This window comes from Nicotiana tomentosiformis, chromosome 1, assembly GCF_000390325.3.
Source record: "Nicotiana tomentosiformis chromosome 1, ASM39032v3, whole genome shotgun sequence".
In the NCBI taxonomy this organism is placed as follows: Eukaryota; Viridiplantae; Streptophyta; class Magnoliopsida; order Solanales; family Solanaceae; genus Nicotiana; species Nicotiana tomentosiformis.
This window is the reverse complement of record NC_090812.1, coordinates 37,087,239-37,112,129: the sequence shown is the minus strand read 5'-3', so window position 1 is coordinate 37,112,129 and position 24,891 is coordinate 37,087,239. Positions and strand designations below refer to the sequence as shown.

Below are 24,891 nucleotides of genomic sequence, written 5' to 3'. Positions count from 1 at the left end.
TAAATTGATGTTTGTTAAGTAATTTTTAAAAATATTTGTACAGTTTAATAACTTGTTAAATACGAAAATAAATAGATATTTTATATTTAATCAAATGTAAAGAACAAAGTTAAACCCCTTTTTACGCCTAACGTTGCTTTTACTAGTTTTCATCTGAACCTCTTTGTGCAATATCTTAAATCCACCATAGCAAATATAAAGAATATTTTTGAAATTTTATTTTTAAAATGGCTTGAAATGAATTTAAATGGGGATATGTAGTTCGTGAAAATTCATAAAATCTTATTTGGGACTGTAACATAATCTGGTATCAACATTCTTCATGCTTGTCTTCTAGTACTATTGTACATAAATCTGACTTAAGGAAATAAGTAGTTGTACTAGGGAAAAATGTTTCATTACCGTTACATTTGGGGCAAAAACGAAATTTCAGTAAAAAGACCGTGTTGAATCGTTGATGTCGTTTGCTGTAAATTTACTCAACTCCGTGCCCTTTTTAGGTAGCCCCATATCCACCCCCTTAAGTTTCCCTCCTCCCCTTCTCTCTCTATGCCTTTGTCTTTTTACAGTCAATAGGAAGGTGGACTTTATAGAGAGAGAGACTGTGTGTGAAGAAGACTAACAGTAGTTGTACATACATATATATATATACAAATATAGAGAGAGAAAGGAAAAGTACCGTATGATATAGAGAGAGAAACTCAACGAACGATGAAACACATTTTCAAGAAGCTTCACCATCCAAATCGATCCAACGACGCTCAATCTACTTCATCTGCGGTATCGACATCTTCGCCGCCGGCGGTATCATCGTCGTCATCGGCGTCATGTGCTTCTGATAACCGGAATTCGAGTTCTGTTGTTCAATCACCGTCGACTCCTTCCACGACGTCGAGTGCCTCCACGGCGGCCGCTGCTCCGGTGAGTGCTGGTGGCGGAGGAGGGAATATTTCGACGATCATTCGGCAGCAGGATTATTATACTTCGGAGGAAGAGTACCAGGTGCAGCTTGCCCTAGCGTTGAGTGTGTCATCCTCGCAGGCTCAGGATTCTTTCCCGTGCGATGTTAACTCAAGCAACGGTCAAACACTCGGCGGAGGGCGAACCGCTGCTGACTTGGCACGTGATAGGGAGGATGCCGCTGCGGACTTGTTATCGAGGCAGTATTGGGTAAATTTTGAGTTTTCATTGTTAATAAATTTGCTTCCATTATTTTCGCATTGCTAGTTTAGATGATGGTCTTATAAAACTTGCTATCTCTGATTAGTTGAAGTCAAGTGAGAAAATCCCGTATTTGCCGTTTCTATACTCTTTTGCAGTGTCATGGTAGTGCAACGTTTTTAGCTGTAAACTTTGCAAACAGTGTAACTTTCAGAAAAGACTAGATTAGATAACGAATGTGAATTGTGAAGAAGGGTAGCCTTTTTTAAGTGAAGTTAATAAATATTGATGTAACAGAGAAATCCATGTATACAAAGTTTACAAACTTAAGAAAAAGAAGTATACATGATTTGGATGCTCATGGAAGACCAAGATTTAGATTAGTAGTTGACACTACATGTTTTCAAGCAAAACTGTCATGCTATTTTTTATTCGAAAGACACATGATTTTCTTTTAGGATTTTGTTTGTTATCTGTTGTATGTTTAACCTTGAAGGTTTGAATAGGTTCTGTTCCTCACAATACTTTATCGAGTGTGTTTTTCTTTTTTCTGCCTCCACTCCAAAAGCTTAATAATTTGTATACTTTGCTAGTTCTTGGGATATGTTCTCTATTGAAGATGATTTTCAGTTTGGTTCTCATAATTTGGTTTCTACTTTTTTCTCACTTACTTTACCCTCTTATCAGGATTATGGTGTGCTGGACTATGAGGAGAAAGTTGTTGATGGTTTCTATGACGTATATACTCTCTTCACAGATCCAGCAAGTCGTGGGAAAATGCCATCTCTTACTGAACTTGAAACAATTCCTGGGAGTTCTGACTTTGAAGGCGTGATAATTAATCGGAGAATTGACCCCTCCTTGGAAGAGTTGATGCAGATTGCACATTGTATTACATTGGACTGCCCTGCCAGTGAGATTAATCTGTTAGTACTGAGGCTTTCGGAACTTGTAACTGAGCATTTAGGTGGGCCAGTAAAGGATGCAAATATCATATTGGCCAAATGGATGGAAATAAGCAACGAGTTGAGGACATCACTTCACACCAGTGTGCTGCCAATTGGATCCCTAAAAGTTGGGCTTTCACGTCACCGTGCATTGCTTTTTAAGGTGATGATCATAATTAAATGTTATGCATTTTTAAGAGCGTTATAAATCTACAAGATGGGCCTTATCTCCCGAATTTACTTTGCATCATTGATCTACAAAGCTTTTGTTACCTTTATTTTAACCAGTACAATTGCAACTCAAACCATGCCCATAGTCTTCTGTACTTGTGACCTCATTCAGCTGGCTTTTGACTCATTGAACTTTGTAAAGGCACTATTTGGGAAGGGTGTGGGCAATTCTTATTACTTTAATCAGATATAAGTCTGAAATAGCGGGAACTTTAGTATTGAAGTTTGTTGACGTTATGCTCTTGTAGCATTTGAGTGATTACTCTTTTATCTATTAAGATTTGTATCGTCATCATTGCTATTGTTTTACTGGAGGCAGGTACTAGCTGACCATGTTGGAATACCCTGTAGACTTGTTAAAGGGAGTCACTATACTGGCGTCGAAGACGATGCTGTCAACATTGTAAACTTACCAAATGATAGGTGAATTGCGAAGTTCCATATCTTTTCTTAAATCTAATTAGGAGGGAACAATTATATCCTAATTTGACATGTTGCAGAAAGTATTGTGCATGTTTGACCATGGTTGATTCTGTTTACAATTCTTTTTGCTGTCGAAATTGTTGCGAGAGAGAGTCATATTATTTGCAGAAACGAGTTTTGTCCATAGTCTTGTACAATCTTCACATTATGAGCTAGCTTTTGTGATTGAGTACCAAGGTTCATTTCTTAACATTCGTGAAATTTAAAAGTACTTATGGGTCCTTTTTATGTTTTACATAATATTATGTAGTCCATTGGTATTTGACTAACTATTTTTTGGAACTTTTATTTCTATGCCTTTAATTTAAGTTTCTTAAAGCATTTTTGTCTTAATATTTATAAAGTCGACAGGTCTCAATCTCCTCTTTCCGTGTATTTTTGTGGAGTTGTTAACACTACTTTATGTCAAAATTTGTTTTTCATTGTGTTGTGCTATTTACGTAATATGGGTGGACCCTCCCAATGTATTTGATAGGTCAAGTCAAACTTTGCTTTTTTATATCAGGGTAGAATATTATCTTTGTGAATATTTGTTTACCTTATGTTGTTAAATTCTCGATACTGGAGCTTTACGACTGTAAATATTGACTAATTCCCTTCATGGTTGCCAAAGTTTCTTTCTGTAGCTAGAGAGAAGGAAGAGAATGCTGAGTAGTGCTTCTTCTAGTCTGAACTCCTAATTAATAATTTGAACTTTTCAAATACTCCTTGTCTCAAATGAATGGCAACATCTGATTTTTATGATTATTTATAAGAAGAGATGAGAATGTGCATTTGTTAACCATTTGTTGTTACCAAATAATATTTTTTAGTTGGAAGTACACAATAGAGAAGAATCATATTTTGATATAAGTAGTAAAGGTTCCACATAAAGTCATATGGTTTCTAATGTTACTCCTCCGTCCCACTATTTGTTTTCTTTCTATTTCGTCCCAAAACGGTAATTTTTATTCTCTAAGTATAGATTTAATGCATTTTCTATAATCTAGTAAATCACGTAGGACAATGTTTACTCTTCTCACTGCAACTTCTCCTCTAAACATGAAGTCTAAAATGCGGATTTACATGCCTTCCACACTACCCCCCCCCCCCCCCCCCGCGGGGGAGGGGGGAGGGGGCTGAACAACTCACACTTCTAACATTTGTGTCAAACTAAGTCAATAAAAGGGATGGTATAGTACGTTAGAAGTCTCTTCTATAACATGATACGTTATTGTTGGACAACAAAATAAACATGGACAATCTGTCCCTAATAAATGGAGTAGTTGTCTTCATGTGCTTGCATGTCTTTGTGTAATTGAGTTTGCTTTTCATGAATATCATCTGATCTATCTTAGACTGTATCCAAAGTCATTTGCTTTAAGTGTTCCGAGCTATAGTCATCTATGCAATCCCCTGAGACACATGATCTTTCTTCATCTGCAGCTTCAAATTGTTACTCTTACTACCCGAAGCTTTAGTTGCTTCAATTGCATAGTTGCACACACATGCATGTATTGCAACAATTGTGATTAATTGCTCTTGTCGCATATCTCTCTACATTTTCAGCCTCTAAATCAATTCTTTGCCTTCAGCGAGTTTTTGGTTGATCTCATGGGAGCACCTGGCACACTTATACCAGCTGATGTTCTGAGTACAAAGGATGCTTCTTTTAAATCATATGGTCCAAAATTGAACAAGATTCCAAGTTTTCCGTCCAATAATGATTCTAGAGTTTCTTACCCGAGGCTGAACTTGTTATCTGGTCAAAATTCTGGATTAGGAGATGATTTCTCTAATAGGTCTAGGCCTGAGAAGACAGATTCAGTTCATTCAATCTCAGATGCAGGTGGTAGCTCCACCCCTGGTTCTTCGGCAATCAGTAAAAGACCATCTTCTTCAAATCAGGTCGATTGGACTTCGCCATTAGCAATTGGAACTTCTTTGTACAAAGGGGGCCGTGGACCCAATGCGGCTGGTGATGGCTTGAGGTTGAATGTAAATGTGGTTCCTTATGATCAGAATAACCCTGAGGACCCGAAAAATCTTTTTGCTGATCTTAATCCGTTTCAAGTAAAAGGCTCTGGCAATACATTGATACAGAAAAACCCTGCAAGAAACAAAGTCAGTGAATTGCAACAGCCGAAAAATACTTTGGTCACTGGACGACCTCCTGCCCCTATGATGTGGAAAAATCGGTATGCACACAATGAGGTCCCCTGGAAAAACGATTCTGATTCTGAGGCACTTTTTCCGAAGAAGAGCTGTGGATCTAGTGGCTATAATACATCATCAATAGCATCTACCAGCTCAAACATACCACAGAAATCTTCCCCTGATACTACCTCCAGGTTTCATGGAAACTCACATCCTGCCTATAGAGGAAATGAAGGGGTTACTTCCACCCAGGATAACAGTTCCAAATTATCAGCTGATCTTGAATTTAGAAGGTTGTCTGTTCAGGACGGTCAAAGCAATAATAGAGAAACAAGTCAATGGGAGGGGCACATTTTGCAGACTGATGAGTTAAATAGGACACAGGCACACGGACAAGCTATTATCCTGGAAAGTGATCACATAAGAAATTTGCAAGCTCAGCCAACGGGAACAAATATAAAATTGAAGGAGCCAGAATATCCAACTTCTTCAGGCGATTTAGGTCGAAGTCAGGTTGATCCTGTATTTGATGATGTTGGTGATTGCGAAATTCCATGGGAAGATCTTGTCATTGGCGAGAGGATTGGTCTTGGTAATCCTTTGTTTGCCCTGACTGAAATATCTTGCAATGATAATGCTGGATGATATTGTGCAAATGCATTAAAACCTCATGCATTTATATTTATACAACAACTATGTCTCAGCCTAAAGTTTCATTACGATTTATACTTCCGTGTGTTTGTGTGGGGCCAATAAAAATATTAAATTTACCATATACATTTTTACCTCTGTACTCCATTCCCTTCCATATATTGGATCGAGAAATGAATAATAAATTTGAAACATTTTGGAAATTTCTATCTAATGTTTGTCATGGAGGAGTGAATAGAGTGGATGTCTGTTAATTACTTAATTTAGGTTTAGTATTTTGTTGGAGATACTCAGTTGCTTGGTTAATAAAGGTGAAAAGCAAAGGGCCTCAACATACTTTCGCATCTCCATCTAAAGGGATGCAATCATGCTTTATCCACTTAATTATTTGTTTATACATCTAGATTTTCTATTGGGATATTTCTCTGGAAGCAGTCATAATTCTGATATTCTGTTCTTACTTATTTATTTTTAAATATGCTGCATCGATATCCACAAAAATGGATTGTAGTAAGAATGCTTGTAGGTAAAATTGTGGTTTTACTCTTAGTATGTCTTCTTCATACTGAAGTTTTCTGGTCCCATTTTCAGGTTCATATGGGGAGGTTTACCATGCAGATTGGAATGGCACTGTAAGTGATTTTATTTAAAATATTCCTAGGAGCATTTTGTTTCATCTTCCTATTCATAAATTGTTACTAGCCATGTTACTACAAGTGGCTTCAAGTTCTGAGTTGTCAGCAAGGGCGGACCTACGTGGTTTCAAGTGGGTTCATATGAACCCGCTTCGTCGAAAAATTACCTTGCGCATATAGGTATATTCAATCTGCCTCTGGAAATATGCACCTATAAACCAAATGTTGACCCCGTTTGGAACAAAATCAATGTCCAGCCCACTGGCAAAGTGGGTTCAACCCTTTCGAAGCATCCCGAGTTCGAATCGCGTTCAGTGCTCATATGAGCATTACACTTTTGGCTTTTTCCTATATAAATATAGTAACTTAAGAAAAGTTTTTTCTATGTATAACTGCACAGTTTTATTCTTTTTTATGTACATTTAATTTGTTTGCTTTTTCTATATTTTATACATATAATTAGGGAAAAGCAAACTAAACAATTTTACTTTTTTTGCCAGAATCTAAAATCTAAGAAGATATAGAACTAAAAAATACACCCTAATCTCAAACACCTTATCTGGCTGAATCCTTTCACCCGTGAAAAACTCAACTTCAGAGATCCACTACTTTAAAATACAATAATATATTTTTATCATTTTCTTCGATTAATAAAATTTTGTTTTATTAATTTTTTTGGGCATTTATTTCTTTATATTTACCTGCAAGGATTGTGGTGGTGTATGTCTCGAGCTCGAACCTTTGATTAGGTAGAAAGTTCTTTGTCCCCCTCCCCCTCGAAAGGAAAATTTTTCGATGCGAATTCGAATTAGTCGAGCCAAAAAGCAAGCGTCGGACACCGGATCTTCATATGCTGAACCCGCTTGGTGAAAATTCTGGGTCCGCCACTGGTTGTCAGTGTGTTCTTTTTTATATTTCCTCTATAGCTGGCCTCACATTTCATCACATTCAAATGTTCTAATGGTGCCCTCACTTTCTGCTGCTAAGTGTTGTCATTTTCAGCCCCCTTGGAATAATATCTAGTTTTTGTAGTACCAAACTTTTTGCTATCAATAAGCGAAAGCTTTGGTATTGATGTACCTTGTTGAAATAGCTTTGGTATTTATGTAATTGCTTGAGTTTATTGATCATTGAATTCTTTTGCTTGTGAATCTATCTAAAATAGGAGGTTGCTGTAAAGAAGTTCCTCGATCAGGATTTCTCAGGTGCAGCTTTGGCCGAGTTTAAGAGAGAGGTCTGGACTCTGCACTGTTATACTTATGTACTATTTGATGCCTGCATTGAGGTTTAATCAAAAGAGCATTAGAAACATATTCTTGTTGAGTTTTTTCTCCCTCCCCATCGAGATACACTCAGACCTTCTGGTTAATATAACATAAATGCTCCCATAGAAAGGGAAATAATATTACCTGCCTACCTGGTCCTTTTAGGATGAATCTACAAACCTGGTTAACCACAGGGAAGATTAAGTAGCTCTGTTATGTTTGCATTTACGGGAGTATGCTGGCATAACCTCTTTAATAACATTATCATGTTCTTTTTGTTGGAGTTCATTGTAGCTGTATTACCCTTTGTCTGTTTTCAAGAGTCTTGAATTGTTTGGCTACAAGTTATATTAGTGTGAACATAAATCTGTCTGAAGATAGAGTTTAAGATGTTAATATGACTTATATGTTATATTAGTACCAACATGAATCTCTAACAGTCGCAATCAACTCTTTTTTTTTTTTTTTTTTGTTATTTTGAGAGTGGTAACAATTTTCATATATCAGAGCACAAAGGCTGTGCAAAAGCAATATATGGAAATAGTCGTAATCAATTCTCTCAATCATTTTCAGTTTTATCCTGTCACTAACTTTCAGAAGTCTTGCAAGACTCTCAAACGGTCTGACTGTCAGAAATTTTCGTAATCGTTCGAATGAGTTAGGCTTTATTGACCTTGAGATTGAGTCTGGCTGGGAATGCTCTCATGAAAACTAAAATTTTGTTATGCCAAAAATAGTAGAAATACGAAGAAAATATTAGAATTGTGGTTGAAAAGTTAGTTTGACAGAGAAAACATCATATCAAAGTTTAAAATTTGAGTAGATAAATGAATTTGAATTCTCGAAAATTGTTTAGAATAATACTATTAAGGGAATGGCGTCAGAGATTTTGTGAAGTACCAAAAAAGAAAAGAAAAAGAGTGTCCTATAAATTGGAATGAAGTACTTTGAGGATAATTTCCTCCATTCTCTTTATCCAAAGACTGTAACCATTCTATTTAGATGTGAAAATTAGTTTCATTGAGCATCTTCATTGTCTTTTATGCCTAAAAAGGAGTATGTATAAATATTTTTCATTAAGAATAAGCTTGTGTATTTTCCTTTCTTGTTTCAGCTTTAGTTTGTAAGTTTCATCATTTTGGTAAGTTTGATGAGAATCCTAAGTCTGATTTTTTAGGTTAGATGCTAATCAATGTTTTTTTATCTTCTCATAGTTCTGTTAAATTAAACTGTACTTTTGAAGAGATATTCCTCAGTCTTAATGTTTGCACTTCTCCTTTTTCTTTTGTTTGCTGCTTAACTTTCTTTTTGTTGAAATGCATCATTAATTAACATAATGGTATTTACTGGCAGGTGCGTATCATGCGTAGGTTACGGCATCCAAATGTTGTTCGTTTTATGGGTGCTATTACTCGGCCACCCCACCTTTCTATTATCACTGAGTTCCTGCCGCGGTATGTTTGTATTTTGATTCGCCTTCCCTTTTTCCTTCAAATTTTGCCATAATTAGTAAGCTTTTGGCTATTATCACATTCAACTTATTGAATGCTATGCTACATGGACGTCTCTCCTTTGATGTACTTTTGTTGAAAATAAATGGCGCAAGCCCAAGCACTCGATGCAAATTCTTTACTACACATAAAACATCATTTCAGATGAATTTTTGAATGAACAGCATCTTAATGATTTTAAAACAATGTACTAGCTTTGAATGAATCAAACTTATTCAGACCAGTAAGTGTTTGTGAAAGAGGGGAAAAACAATACACTTAATGAGCTAAGATTTGAATGATCCGGATCTTCATTAAATTGAAATAAGCGAGGCTTACCGCGTAAGTCTCATGTCCACTAAGCCATAACATGAATTTTCTTTTAGGTGTCTTTATTAGCATTTTGTGGATGGTAAATCAATGAAAAGCAGGTTTACCATTTGGATTAATTTTTATGTAGAATAAAACTTTGGTTATCTCACCTTATAATTGTTTCCATGTGATGTATTTTTTGAGAGCCCTCTCTAATATGACATGAAAACTACAAAGATGAATGCTATATTCTTTCGTGATTTGTGTTTGATATGTGGTTCTACAAGTGCTAAGTGTTGAAGTCTCTTTCAGCCAAACATTGATTAGTCATCAAATAATATCTAATTTTGGCAAGCAATTAGTGCTTTTTGAAAATTTTCCTGTGAAAGAGGAATTACTCATCTGAAAAATCATGCTTTTCAGAGGTAGCTTATATCGGATAATTCATCGTCCTCATTGTCAAATTGATGAAAGGAGGAGAATCAAAATGGCTCTTGATGTGGTATGATCCAGCAGCATCTTTAATTGATCAATATTGGCTTGGTGCTTCGGACCAATTGATCAGCATTTCTTTTGCTTATGTTGATCTTAGAGGTTCCTCTTGTGCAGGCAAAGGGCATGGATTGCTTACATACAAGCAACCCTACAATTGTTCACCGTGATCTGAAGTCACCTAATCTCTTGGTTGATAAGAACTGGACTGTTAAGGTAATTCGCTTTCAAATGTTTGTATCTTCCTTCTTTTTACGTTGCATGAACTTATGTCATTGGTGAGAGAGCAAAATTTATTATTTTTTCCCTTGGTGTTTGGTTCAATAGTAAGAGCGCAATGTATGATGTGTGGATAAGTACACGTCACGAGTTTGAACCCCGTGGTGGACTAAATAGTCGGGTATTTAAGTGGAGAAAAGGGGAGGGATGGTCCCATTATTTGTCGAGTTTTGAATTGTGTGCCAGCTGGCCCTCAGGGAATTTTCGGTTATAAAAAAAAAATTGATCTTTTTTGTTTTGTTGAGCTGGTTGTAAACCTGTATTGCTTCAGTGAAATGCTCACAAACTGTGTTAATCTTTGAGCAAACAGTTATAGCCCCTCTTTCTTTTCTTTTTCATTTCTACAATTTAGGGCAGAAAAATGAAAAGAAAGTAATGCACTAATGTGATTATTTTCATTTTGAAGGGGAGTTTACTTGGTTGTGGTTGTTTCTATTAGTAACTCTGAATCTTCTCTGACCTATTTCTTAATTTATGGGATGTCTCGGGAGGGATGTGACTCTGAATCTTGAAATGCAGGTATGTGATTTTGGCTTGTCTCGCTTGAAGCACAACACATTTTTGTCATCCAAATCAACAGCTGGAACGGTGAGACTAATATATCTTCAATTGTTTAGATGTGTTACCCTTATCATTAAGTTTGGATACTAATTATCTTATTTCTTCACTTCCTTTCTTATTTTCTAACCTAGTTTTTTTTTCTTTTCATAGCCTGAGTGGATGGCGCCAGAAGTTCTTCGCAATGAACCTTCAAATGAGAAGTGAGTTAAGAATTACTCTACTAACTCCATGTTCTCGCTCATAGTTTGTGCTAGATATTCTTGTAGTTCTATTTTCTTTACAAATTGGAGCCTTTTGTTTTTATGTCAATCTTCATGTTAAACATGCTTGTCAACGTTCGTCTTGTTGTTACTGCTTGTAAGCTTTGTTAAGAAAATAGATTTTGGGCTCAACACAAACCCCAAAAGCTAGCTCATTAGTGAGGATTGCCTAAAACCATAAAAGGAGAGAACAACTCATTGCCTCGACTAATGTAAGACAATCTAATACCTCGTCACATGCCCAGGGCGGTACATCTTGAGCATGGACAATATATGATAGCACTTATGGAAATGGACCTTAGGTAACTCAAGCCCAAAGCAAGTTCAAGGATGAGGATTCCCAAGACCATAAAAGAAGACACATCCCTTTCACTCTGTCAATGTGGAACAATCTAACGACCTATAGTACATTGGATAAGACCCTAAAAGGGGGAAAGTTTTTCATTAAATACTATTCCTACTTGGCTGAAAGATGAGTTTTGGAATAGTATTAATGCCCATGGAGCTGGACTGCTGCACCATCTCTGCAAATATGGAAAATGAACACTTTTCATCACTGCCTGGGATCCAAATGCCAGCTTTAAAATTATTTTATATATATTCCAAAATGGGGTCATTCCTGATCAGAAAAAAAATGGGGTCATCCAGGATAGAATTCTTGGTTATGTAGTTCCGAACTTCATATAACCTAACGAATCATAGTGGCGTAATTGTTTGCTGAACTCTTTTAACTCTATCATAATATTTTGAACTAAACATGGTTTCCTGAATGAACATTTTGCTTTCTTCTGGAATTCTTCTTGGTTTCATAGGATGGAATTATTGGTCGCATAGAAAGGAAGTGACCTCATAAATCCTTCTCCAAAAAAGAAATGAGCTCATAGATGGCAAAGCTTGCTACCTGCATCTATTTTACAGCAGGTTTTGTAGTTGCTGAGTTCTATGCTCTCATCGGCTTAACATTTTGGTCACTTGATAGGTGTGATATCTACAGTTTTGGTGTCATTCTATGGGAACTTGCTACCTTAAGACTACCTTGGAGTGGGATGAACCCTATGCAAGTGGTGGGAGCTGTTGGCTTCCAGAATAAACGTCTCGAGATTCCAAAGGAACTTGATCCTATTGTAGCAAGAATAATATGGCAATGTTGGCAAACGTGAGAGTGACATGCACCTGTTATATTCTTTATAATTTTGTTTATTTCCTTCAAGACACAAAATGCTAAATTATCTTGTACATGTTTTTTTCCAGTGATCCAAACTTGCGTCCATCATTTGCTCAGCTAACAGTGGCTTTAGCACCATTGCAACGTCTTATCATTCCTTCCTATGTGGATCAGCCCAGCTCCCATTTGCCACAGGAAATCTCAGTAAATTCTACCCCGTAAATTTTCCAGTTCCCTAAGTGCTAATGTTGGCCGGTCATTTTATATCTGGGAAAAAGAAGGTTTGGTTTTCGTTTCGTCCCTATGCAAGACGAAAGAACAGAGACTGTCTTTTGGGCAAAGGAGTAGATGATGCTTGTTCCTCAGAGAGGTGCTTTAGGAAGAAAAAGTAAAAGCGACCTTGGTAGTGCTATACTGCTATTGAAATGTGTCGTTTACGTGCAACTCTTCTTGTATAGTGGTTGTGTATAAGTTGATCCCGAAGGGAGCAGTTGTCCTTTTGAGTTGTATATTCTTAATGACATAAATTCCTTGGTTGAGGCCCCCTCAAAATAATGGGGTGGTGCCCTTAATCACTTATCGCATGATCCCTGTATAGTCTATACAACAGTGGCTAAGTTGCCAGTTATAACGAATATATCATTGATCCCTTTGGCAAGTCTGCACTGTATCGATACTTGAAAAGCGAAAAAAAGATTAATATCTTCAGGTAGCCTGCTCGTGTGATCATCGTCTTGTTTGATGAGTAAGAAAGATGTGGTATGATTTGGTTATTTATCAGATCTTGCTTTTACATATCAATTTAACAATGTGATATATGTCTTTATTCTGACAGAAGACTAGAAAAACTCTTGGCAAATACTAACAGCCAATACAAGTAACAATCAACTTAGTTCTGATTTTAGTTGGTTGGTTTCACCTCTGAGTCCTTTGATTGCGTTGTGTTCTATTCTTAGTTGAATTTGTATTTATTCAGAGAGAGAGAGGGTGTTTTTTTTTAAGTTAATTTTTCTGAGTTCTGGTACCTCTGTCTTCTTTTAGCACATTTGTTCGTCATAATGTTTTACTTCCGGACTGATGCATGTGCAAGTCGGCGTAGAGCATTAACTTTTTAATATAATTTTATCTCTTCTCTTTGATGCCTTCTTTTTGCACCATTTGTCGTATGTAATGATCTCTAATCTTTTGCGAGTATGAAGACATATCCATCTTAATGTCCACGTTTTTATGACATTTGGATATGTTTTCCTTGGATTCTTAACATTCGATTGCATATAGTATGTAATTCTATAGAATTTGCCTTGGAATTTTGGAAGGTAATCTTCCCATCACATCGCATTCCTCAATTTCAGTCATTTTTCGAGTTTTTATTATGTTCTTGTTCATCATGTCATTTTATTTGAAGATGGAGTCCTGGTATGTGGATTATTTTCACTTAGGCATTACAATTTCGTCTAATCGTTCTTCACCTTAATCCTTCTTATGAAAGCTATTTGATATAGTGCATGTATATGTCATATTGCTATTACTTGAGACCCCCACTCTTTTGGTTGACTTTCGAGCTATTTGTGGTTAATTAACACCATATCATTTTTATCTAACTCGCGCTATATTCACTCGTTTGACATCTTTTCTCTACTTAATATACGATTGCAAAGCTCAGTTAGTCATACTATTACTTCTCTGGCACTTTCATCAAACCAGTATAAGGGTATCATCTGATCTGACCTAAATGTTTTTACCACAATCCCTTAATATTTCACAGCATTTTCTGTTTCATTACACCTAATTCAATGAGTTTAACTGAGAGCGATAAACAATTTATCATATTCTGTGGCGTCAAAATTTATTGTCAAACAAACAGATAGTACCCATTCTGAAGATCACATTTGACTTAGTTGATACTATGTAAAACAGAAAACCTGAATGCCCTTTTATTTGGAGAGTGAAACTCTGCCGAGTTCCAGTCAATACACAAAAAGATCTTTACATAGTAAAGAGCAAAACAAGACTGTTAAATATCAGACTCAGTGGATAAGAGACTGTACATCACCAGATCCACTATTTTCCCCTTGTGGTAGCCATATTTTCTCAATATGCCCTCTTTTATGAACCCAGCCTTCACTAATACCCTTTGGGATGCCTTATTCTTAACATCAGCTAATGCCTGAGGCCTTACTATTTCAGGAAAGTCATTGTATACTTGAGGGATTGTCATTTTGACTGCATTTGTAGCAATCCCCTGCCCCCAATATTCAACTGCAATAGCATATCCTACATCACCTCGGCTTCTATCATCACCTGATTTAGAGAATCCGAATTAGTTGGTCTAGTGATTGAATAAATGCAACAACAACAACATAACCAATGTGTTCCCACAAGTGGAATCTGGGGAGGGTGAGGTATGCACACACCTTACCCCTACCTTGTATGAGGTAGAGAGACTATTTCTGATATACCATCGGCTCAAGAAAGATATTGAATGAATGCATAAATAGAAAAAATAAGTTCACCTGATCCAGAAAATACTGATACGAACCCGATGGAGCGGTCATTGATGCATATTGATCGACGCCAAGGGTGAGGTAGACACACTTCCTTGATAAAGGTCAACGCTTCTTCTGTCGAGGTCAAAGTGTTCCATCGGATGGTCCGAGTTACTCGATCATCGCCTGCCCATAACATCATATCATCAACGTCCGTTAACTTAAATGGACGCAGACTAATTCTAGAGGAGTCCATATCTATTTCCAGTGTGAAGCAGATCTCTCAGTCATAATAATTGGAGTTCTAATGGATTATAGGTTGCTCAGCTAAGCTTTATATACTATGATAACATAAATGGAGTAGTACCTACCTTTACGAATTGTTAGTCAAAGACTAGGGGGGGTTTTAAATTGTGACAATGGGCAGTGGGGCATCATTTGTTTTTGCATGTGAAATTGTGGTGGGCACCTAAATCAAGGGCCTTGGTCTGAATTGCCGAAACGAACTGATCGTTGAAATTTCCACTATCTATTTATGCATTTTTTGCGGTGATACTTTCAAAGATTCTTATCATAACATGTTTAATACTACAAATTTTAAATTTTTTTTATGTTTCTTAAGTTATGGAACAGTATTTTTGAAGTTCAAGAGCACTTTCGTCTGTTTATATCCATTTTAATTGATAAATACAACGTAGCAACATCACTTCATCTTCATCCACATTTATACTACAATCAGACAAAACAAATGAAATGCACCAGTGAGAAAATTGCAATCAGGCCAAGCAACGAAAAGGAAGCAGGGGAAATCTTGAATTATTTTCCATGAATTCTTCTTAAGGAGCACAATTTCACTTGATTTGGAACAAAGTCACCATATCTTGCTATTCCTAGAACCTTATACTCATTAGCCAACAAGTCGCAGTGAATTCTACTAAAAAATCATAGGTTGCATAATTGAAAGGGAGATCCGAAGCTGCATTTTAAAACTTCAAAAGTAGTGGTAGAGCCAGGAATTCTAATTAAGAAGATTAGAAAAATTCAAGAATGTCACATCTGAAATTCGAACTTTCATCCCAAAAAAAAAAAATTTAAAAATTGGGTCTTGATCAAGTGGCACCACTGTACCATTACTTACATAAATGAAACAGTGAAAAAAAAGAAGAGGTTAACTTGCACATCAGCAACTAACAACAACATACCCAATGTGAACCCACATGTAGGGCTTGGGAGGATGGGGTGTACATACCTCACTCCTATCTTGTGTGAGATTGAGAAATTGTTTCTGATAGACCCACGGCTCAAGAAAAGCGTTCTCAAAATAGGTTTGAAAAATACAAGAGTAAAAAGCTAAGGATGCCAATACTGAAGAAAAGAAAAGAGCTTAACTTGCAGATGATAGAGATAAAAACTTGAAATTCATGGGCTTGGAGGGATGTTATCTGTGGATAGAAAAGTGTAAACCACATCAACCACCACAATTTGACATCCATTGATCTGGACTTGATGTGTTATGGAACCTTGGTAGAAAATTCCTGCCTTCTCCAATACCCTATGAGAAGCCTTGGCTAGGAAATGAAGTAGTCCACATTTTGGCTAGGAAAATAATCAATCAGTCCAACATGAATCAAACAGTTTATCTGCCATTTCCTCCACCTCTTGTTGAGACAAAGATGTTGACAGACAAAGATGGAGCCTCTTCTTTAAAGCTCGTTGTACACATAGGATGTTATCCGAACTTGTCAATTGTAATGCCTTACGAGGCATTCACTGTGGCATGTAATATAGAACAAATTTGATATATTTTCTCAGAAAAAAAAAAAAAAAAACTATAAATCAATGCAACAGGTGAAGATCACATTAATAGCACATCAACACAATAATTGCATTTCAAGATAATCACAGATAACTTTGGATAGGGTTTTTTCATCTTATATTTTTCATTGTCACTATTATACTATTCAAAGTATTGTATTAAAAAAAAAAAACATAAGAAATAAGTACAACAGACTTGTTCATGAAGAGAACAAAAGAAAGGGGTTCAAGAAGATGATGTTGAAAGCACAGATCTTGAAATTTTATGGATCTAATGAAGGTACAGAATCAGTGGAAAGTAAACTGTAAAGTACAACATCCTTAATTTCCCCTTTGAAGTAAAAATATTTTCTGAACATGCCCTCCTTAACAAATCCAGCCTTCTCCAACACCCTATGGGATGCTTTATTGTTAGCATCAGACAATGCTTGTAACCTTACTATTTCAGGAAAGTCACTGAAAATCAGAGGGATTGCCATTTTCACAGCCTTAGGAGTGATCCCTTGTCCCCAGTAGTCAACTGCCAAAGCATATCCTATCTCAGCTCGACATCTGTCATCATCAGATCCAGGGCGCGCCACCACGATTCCAATCGAACGGTCATCGATGCATATGGATCGACGCCAAGGAATGGTAGATTTTTCAATGAAGGTCAATGCATCTTCTTTGGAAGCCAAAGTATTGAAATGGATGGATCGAGTTACTCGATCATCACCTCCCCATAATAGTAGATCTTCAACATCTGTTGATCTATATGGACGGAGAGTGATTCTTGATGATTCCATATATACTGGAGCTGCTGCTAATTTCTACCAGATTGTTGTTATCTGAAAAACTTGGCATTATATAACAAAAGAGTTATTTAGTATTGTTAAAAACGTAAGGACATAGTTTTTGGGAGCATGACAAAGAGGATAAGATAAGTCAAAAAAGGCTACTTTCTTGGCAGCATGTGATATAAATAATTGGACTAGATCACATTGACCGAAAGCATGCCCAGACTTAGGTTTTGAAGGTGGTGGGGCACACAAGCAAACTACCCAATGGGACTTAAGACTTTTGATCTTAAGGCTTCCAAGCAAAATATATGATTATTTTTAACATATATAAACTTAAATACAAAAAAAATTGCGGAAGTTAACTGGGTCAGGTGACCCCTCTTCTTGAAGCGTAGGTCCGCGTCTAAGTCTGAAAGAGTATAAATCTTGGTGTCTCAATTTTTTGATTCTTGCATGTATCTTTTATCTTTTCTCGCTTAGTAGTTAAAAAGTAGAATCTCTTATTTGCAACATCACCAAATACTTGCACTTCAAAAGTTGAGCATTTCAGAAAAGTCACATATTTGCAGAAATCTAGCAATTAGTCTATTGATAGGTTTATATAGTCGACTGAAGTTTTGAAAAGTTTTTGAAATATTAACGAGCAGCCAATTCACCCTCCACTAGATCTTGTGTTTTATATCACCAACAACCACCGCTTTGATTAGGTTTAGATTTATCCTTTAGATGTTGGCTCCTCAACATCTTCAGACAATCTTCTAGGAAGAGGACATCCTTGATAGGAATTGTTATCCACACAGTACCATAAAAGCTTCTGCCAGTAAATGTCCTGCAACAGTAAACAAGCAATACTTTTAAGATTAGAACTTTCCACTTCTTGGATCAAATCATAAGCAGAGATATCATTGCAAGATCCCTAAAATGTCTAACTTCCAAATTGCCATAGAAAATAATACTCAAGGATGCAGCAATCATCCTTTCTCTTCTGTTTCTTTAGTTGATTTTCCTTTTTGGATTGGGATGTTAAAGAACATACCTTACAGATTATGTGTGGATTGCCAACAATAATGAGCAATGATTTGGCCCTTGTAATTGCAACATTGAACCTCCTGGGATTACTGAGGAAATCAATGGAGTAAGTTCTGTCAAACTCATTGTGCTTGACTGTGGATCGGACAGTAGACACAATAATAACTTCTCTTTCTTGTCCCTGAAACTGCTTAACACTTCCAACTTTAACATCAAATATCTCTAATGTTTCAAGGACCTTAGATATCTTTAGTACTTGCTGTCGATAAGGTGCTATAATACCTATATCAGTCTCTTTAACATCTTCACTTGCTCTGACCTTTTTAATAATATCAACTACCTTGCTTGCCTCTATTCTGTTAAACCAGGACGGGTTATTACCTTCTCTCTCGTCGCATCCTTGAATGCCAACAAAGAGTATCCGAAAATCTTCATGTGGAAGAAGTTGGAGCAAAGCCTTATGAGAGGATGTATCCTCTTTAGATGCAATCAGTTCTCCACTATAAAAGAGCCTGGAGGGGAGGTCTAGAATAGTGGGGTGACATCGATAGTTCTTAACAAGCTTCGTGATGAAATCACATTTCATTAGTCTCTCCAAATACGATATTCCTAGCCCAAATGTCGTTGCATCTTCAGAGTATACAACTGGACCTAATTGCTTAGGATCTCCAGCAAGTACGACTACTGTGTCCTGACGACAAAGATTAGCTATAGGGACCATTGTTTCTGGTTCTGATGCTTGGCCAGCTTCATCCAAGAAAATATGGGAGAAGTGGCCAGGTTTAATCTCTTCTGCAAAAAGTAAAGATGAACTCATATAGGTAGAGATAATGACCCTATAACACAACAATGCCTTGAGTAGAGGACACCTAAAAATGGAGTTCTCAAAATAGCAAAAGCGGAGAAAATCGTGCTTAATATCTTCATATTGACGACTAGAAGCATTTAGCCTGAAAACTTCATTATCTTTCACTTCAGCAGTTTCATCGCTAACAATTTTCTATAGTATGTGATCTGCTGCACTGTTGGAAGCTGCACAGACGAGAATGCACGCATTTTTCCTTCTAGTGTAAAGTTGTAAGATTGCTTCCACTACTGTCATCGTCTTACCCGTACCTGGAGGCCCATGGATCACATAAGGAGGTGCACCCTTACAACCAAGAATCATTTCAACAGATAGCAGCTGCTTCTGATTGAGAGATGCAAATGGAACTAAGGGAGTTCCTTTATTCGACCGGTCTATTATTTCTGAAGGAAAGAGAATATTCAGGTCTAGACCTTCAGCTGCTTGGACAGTTTGGTATAGTCTCCTCATGTTAACTCTGTTGCATGAAAATTGAATGTCATACAAGTTCCGGGGATGATGTTGCATATGAAAGTCCTCACAAAATTTCAAGAGAACTTCATCTGCCTCGATACAGTATATGTAACCCTGGAAATTATCACTTGTTGTTAGACACTTACAAGGTATTTTTAGTGGATTGTCTGCTACAGTATGCTAATATTACATGATTATCCTGCTTCGAACTTACTGTTTTACTTGGTGTTATGTTAGATTCAGAAGGACAAAGATACAAAAAATTCAAAACCCAACTGTTCGAATGAAGGTTGGAGAAAGGCCTAAAAGATAAGATTTATTTGCAAAGTCATTTCACCAATGCTGAGAGGCAAGAAAGGTAACATGCCATGTGAGTATAAATAAAAATAATCTTTTAACTGCTTTCCTCCAAATTGCAAGTCAAAGAACCAAAATACATAGAACATGGAGTGTGAAACATAACAATTAAATAACTTTTGACCTCAAAACAAATTTGGCCAGAAAGTAAAGCAGACTAGGCCTGTCTATCTCTATTTGTATAGTCAATTTTTGTGGTTCATATTTGGCATACTCTGGGAGGTTAAAGCAAGATGCCTACTCCTCTGATCATTGCATTATTACTCTGTGCTCAGGAAGATATTTGCAGAAGAGGATGATATTTATATTAAGAACTATATCCGAGCAAAGATGTAACTTGTTGTTATGCTCTGACAATCCTTGTGTTACTAATTTAAGACACTAAATCAGAAACTTTACATGCTTTCTTTAGAAAAAGACAGGTAATAATCTGTGGTTCCCTTGAGTATATTAGCTACAAATGTCAATTCTAGATCCAATTTGAGTTCATTAATTTAGTCTTGAAGACGCAGGGGCGTATCTAGAGTATAGCGTATGGGTTCCCGGGAACCCAGTAACTTTTGCGTAGACCCTGTATTTTTATTAAAAAATTTACTAAATATCTATAAATATCTATCTGTGAACCCAGTTATTATGGTTATTAATTTGATCTAGATCGCGACAGGAACCCATAAATTTCAAATCCTGGATCCGCCTCTGTGAAGACGAAACAGCGAAAATAATTTATTTAAAGTGGTTCTTCCAGTAAAGTAACTCATTTTCCCCTTAAAATGAAAATATAAAGGTTAACCTGATGTGTAGGAGTTGAGTGATTTGGTTCTTCAAAGGTAAGTCTGGCAAACACAAAATCTCCATGCACAAGGGAAGGCCTTCGCTCAGCCAGGCCTGGGAGTTCAAGAGCCAATAAGCGATTCCTTCTGGTTTTTATTTTGGCATTCAATGTATCATAGTTTCTCATTTCCTTCTGAAATAAAACAACATACCATTCATATAAACCACAATGCAGATAAATTATGAACCACAACCTAAATAATCAAGGACCACAATTTACTTCCACGCATACTGCAGATAGGGACTAATTTTACCTCCAAATGTAGTTCTTCCATGATAAGTAGAGTGCTGAAGTAATCGGCATATTTCTCCCTCTTCAAACCTTCTCGAACAATTTCAGGAATTTTCTTGTTTGTCAATAAGTTTCTAACTTCCTCAGGGATTTCAAACTGAGGGAGCATAAAGTTGAACCCTTTACTCATCACTTTAACATTATGTGCAGCAGCCACAGAGAACTCATGGGCAGCTTGTCCGCGTCGTGGGATTCTTGAACATGGTTTCCTGGTAGACAACGACTGAGAAACTTTATCCTCAGCCAATAGAAAAACCACGCGTTCAATCCTATCATCTCCAACATCAAGTTCCAGAATAGACGTGTGCAAACCAATTTCCTTAGGTTTGCAAGTTAATCAAATAGTCAGAGTCCGCTGTGGCTGGGGTGTTCTATCATCAAGGGAAAATCCCTCTAAAAACCTTTGAATATAATCTGCATCTGAATCAACTGAAGGGGGTTTAAGTAATGATAAAGTGAAAGAGTCAGCAGGGTTTGAACAGAAAATCTTCACACCCCAAAGTGGCACTGACTCTCTTGTTGTATTCTCCAAAGTAATAGGGTATGACTGATAGTTGCAGACAGAGTCATCATCCTCAAAATCAATAAAACTAAACTCCTGCTTGTCTCCAATGATAGAATATTCATCATCTCCATGGTCCCTCCCAAATGTATCCATCTGTCAGTGAACTTCTAAAGTTCTGAAAGAAAAGGATTTTGATACACATTACAATATATTTTATGCAGAGTCACTAGTTAGAATCTATATAGTAATCATACTGGGGCAACAAATGCTTGCCAAAAAGTATGAACCAAAACATATCATGTCAATGAAATTGATGGAACCTGAGATATCAGCTAAGCTAATTTACATGGTTATTGCTATCAAAAGCAAGTGTGTTTGAACAGGTGCCTCTTATTTAGCATGCAGCCATACTACTTATGTTCTAGTGTTGGGTTTCACTGGCCTTGTTTACTAAATCTCAACACTGCGCTTTGCTTTACAACAATCCAGTATAATTCCACTAGTGGGGTCTGGGGAGGGTAATGTGTACGCAGACACCCCTACCCTGGGGTAGAGAGGCTGTTTCCGATAGACCCCCGGCTCCCTCCCTCCAAGAACTCCCCACCTTGCTCTTGGGGTGACTCGAACTCACAACTTCTTGGTTGCGCTTTGCTTTAGAAGAACATAAATTTAACTTTAGATTAGAAGAGTCATCACTCTTGAAGTCTTGAAGTTGTCATAAATTCAGTCAATTTTAAGAGTACTAAAGCGTAAATGTTACAAAGATTTGCCTGAAATTCTCAACTCTGCAAGACAAAAGACGTCAAACATAATGCTAGTTCAGAGCTCCAATGTTATTACATGTCGTGTTCACAAACACTAGTTTCTCTGAGAAAGAAACAATGGAATGAAACTAAAATCTATCTATTGATTTACTAAGTTTAAGAGGTTTGAACATTGTCTTTCACAATGTTAGTGAAAATATTGTAAACACAAGTACTGTCCTGTTTCCTTATTTCTTCCTTTTTAGCTTTTAACCCTCCATTTCTTGTCCTCTCCTTAGAAAGCCTATTGATCAAACAACAAGGAGAAAAAGGTTTCAAACATTACGGTAAATCTATTTTTGCTTGCTTTTCTAACTACGTCAAATTAACTGTAATCCAATCCCAAAATGTGAAGTCCACAAAAAGTATTGCTACCAGGAGTTAGGGTCCGACCTAATCATAAACTATATCAACTAACTAAGCTATGATCTGATAGATACCAAAAAACTAAACTATCTTTTTCCTGCTCGGGGCAGTCCGGTGCGCGAAGCATCCCGTGTTCACGCAAGGTTCGGGGAAGGGCCGCATCCCAACTTCCCAAGGGGTGTGATGTAGGTTGCCTACCCTAATGCAAGCATCAATGGCTAATTCCACGGCTTGAACTCATGACCTATAAGTCACAGGAGACAACTTTACCATTGCTCCAAGGCTCCCCTTCATTTTTTTCTTGATCCAATGGGAAAAAAGCCATGGCTGAATTGTTTATCTATCTTACCACTATTCCTATGCTATCAGTTGCATGTTGCCTAAACTAAAGGAAAAACATAGCAATGTCAAATTGTATACACACGTTATGATCAACAACAAAGCAAGAACCTCCCAGTTACAAATTGGGCATATGCTAAAATGATGCATTTCACCTAAGTCCTCAAGTGATCTTCCTTCATTGACATAAAATCAACATATTCAGGGGACAAAGGCAAGTATTCACATCTAACAGAGATGTGTGAAAACCTTACAAAGATAACTGTTGAGGTTTTGTTTTTAAGATGAAATATTCTTAAAATGAGGGTGAATGGGAAATGGAGGGAAAATGAAATTTTGAGTAAAATTTTAAGTTTCCCCTCTTGACAATGAGACATTGTCCCATATTGGAAGAGGAAGACATTTTTGGTGGGTATATATATAATTGCTCTTCTTGTAGCTCTTAAAGAGTTAAGAAGAAAGCAAGCCTCGCGCCGTCGTCGTCGTCGCTCGGCTACGGCTACGGCTACGGCTACGGCTTCGGCTTCGGCAATGTAAGATTATCCGTATTTGTAACGGATATTTTCCAATCTGTGTATTGACCATTTGGCAGCCGCCTAATGCTCTTCCCACCATGAAGTGCTTGCTCCACAAACATGTAATGCTTGCTCCACCATGAAGGGTGGACGTTTGGTCTTCTTCAATATTTTGCTGCTATATATATGTGCAGCAGATATTGAAGAAAGACACTCAACACACAACACACAATTCGCTTAACAAATTGGCTATACAGTGCACTCCTTCCTCTCAGCATTTCCATACGATTTTATGAGTTTATACTCCTTCGTTCTGCATTGTTTTTAACTTCAAACAAAGCAACTGTAAGTGTGATTTGCTACCAAACTTTGTGTTCGCTGAAACACTGGGGTTTGAAGTAAGTATCGCTACACCAGTGTGTTATTCGTTCTATCCTGGGAGGAAATAATCCATTACCTTGGGTACTAGGAGGGGAATAAATTCCTTAAGGAAACACTGTGAATTCAGTGGGCTCGAATTTATTACTGTTTCATAAAGTTAACTTATATTTTGCAGAATTATTATTTACAAATACAGCAATATTGACGGGAATAACAATCTTAAGGAATTTAATATTTATTTCTGTATTTGTGTTATTCTTATTATTCTGCAAACTAAAACCTTTGTGGTTTGTGTACTCCCGTTTTGGAGAGTTAAGCCTTCGTGGCATTTTGTTGGATATTAAAATCTACGTGATTTTTATTCCAGTTTGAAAACGTGTATTAAACGTTTGTTTGTGTCATTCTTTTACAGAAAACAAAAATGATGACTGAAAGCGAAAACCAAGCTGTTCCGATGGTAACTGCCAACGCATCGACAAGCCGAACACCGGCGTTGGCACCGGCAGAAAAACCCGAAAAATTTTCCGGGATTGATTTCAAGCGCTGGCAGCAGAAGATGTTCTTCTATCTAACTACGTTATGTCTACAGAAGTTCATCAAGGAAGATGTTCCTGATCTGCCAGATAAAACTCCAGAGAATGAACGCTTTCTCGTGATTGAAGCGTGGAAGCATTCTGATTTTTTATGCAAGAATTATATTCTTAGCGGACTGGATGATAATCTGTATAATGTATACAGTAGCGTGGAGACCTCAAAAGAATTGTGGAATGCGCTTGAAAAGAAATATAAAACTGAAGATGCCGGGATGAAGAAATTCGTTGCCGCAAAATTTTTGGACTACAAAATGGTAGATAGCAAATCTGTTATTACCCAAGTCCAGGAATTGCAAGTGATTATTCATGATCTACTTGCTGAAGGTCTTGTCATCAACGAAGCATTCCAAGTAGCAGCAATGATTGAGAAGTTGCCTCCGTTGTGGAAGGACTTCAAAAATTATTTGAAACACA

At 36.9% G+C, this 24,891-nt stretch overlaps 2 protein-coding genes, 1 long non-coding RNA gene and 1 pseudogene across 3 annotated transcripts; 1 reads left to right on the top strand and 3 right to left on the bottom strand.

Moving 5' to 3' along the window:
* The first annotated feature begins 554 nt into the window (after positions 1 to 554).
* Positions 555 to 12,780, top strand: LOC104108844 (serine/threonine-protein kinase EDR1). The gene is made up of 13 exons (XM_009617972.3): positions 555 to 1,170; positions 1,849 to 2,271; positions 2,659 to 2,762; positions 4,397 to 5,550; positions 6,201 to 6,241; positions 7,410 to 7,478; positions 8,863 to 8,963; positions 9,735 to 9,813; positions 9,921 to 10,019; positions 10,602 to 10,670; positions 10,794 to 10,843; positions 11,883 to 12,059; positions 12,155 to 12,780. Exons 1-13 carry the CDS (start codon positions 712 to 714, stop codon positions 12,288 to 12,290), a joined length of 2,961 nt encoding a protein of 986 aa, XP_009616267.1. The 5' UTR covers positions 555 to 711; the 3' UTR covers positions 12,291 to 12,780.
* A 1,197-nt stretch (positions 12,781 to 13,977) lies between these two features.
* On the bottom strand, positions 13,978 to 16,323 carry LOC104108842 (uncharacterized). Its single transcript, XR_011409529.1, has 2 exons — positions 14,582 to 16,323; positions 13,978 to 14,369 (listed from the first exon to the last, which is right to left on the bottom strand). It is a non-coding gene; the product is annotated as an uncharacterized lncRNA (long non-coding RNA).
* Positions 16,324 to 16,632: 309 nt separating this feature from the next.
* On the bottom strand, positions 16,633 to 17,154 carry LOC104108841 (uncharacterized). Its single transcript, XM_009617969.4, has one exon. The coding sequence runs from the start codon at positions 17,152 to 17,154 to the stop codon at positions 16,633 to 16,635; it is 522 nt and encodes a 173-aa protein (XP_009616264.1).
* A 691-nt stretch (positions 17,155 to 17,845) lies between these two features.
* Positions 17,846 to 21,633, bottom strand: LOC104108840 (probable RNA helicase SDE3; annotated as a pseudogene).
* Positions 21,634 to 24,891: the final 3,258 nt, after the last annotated feature.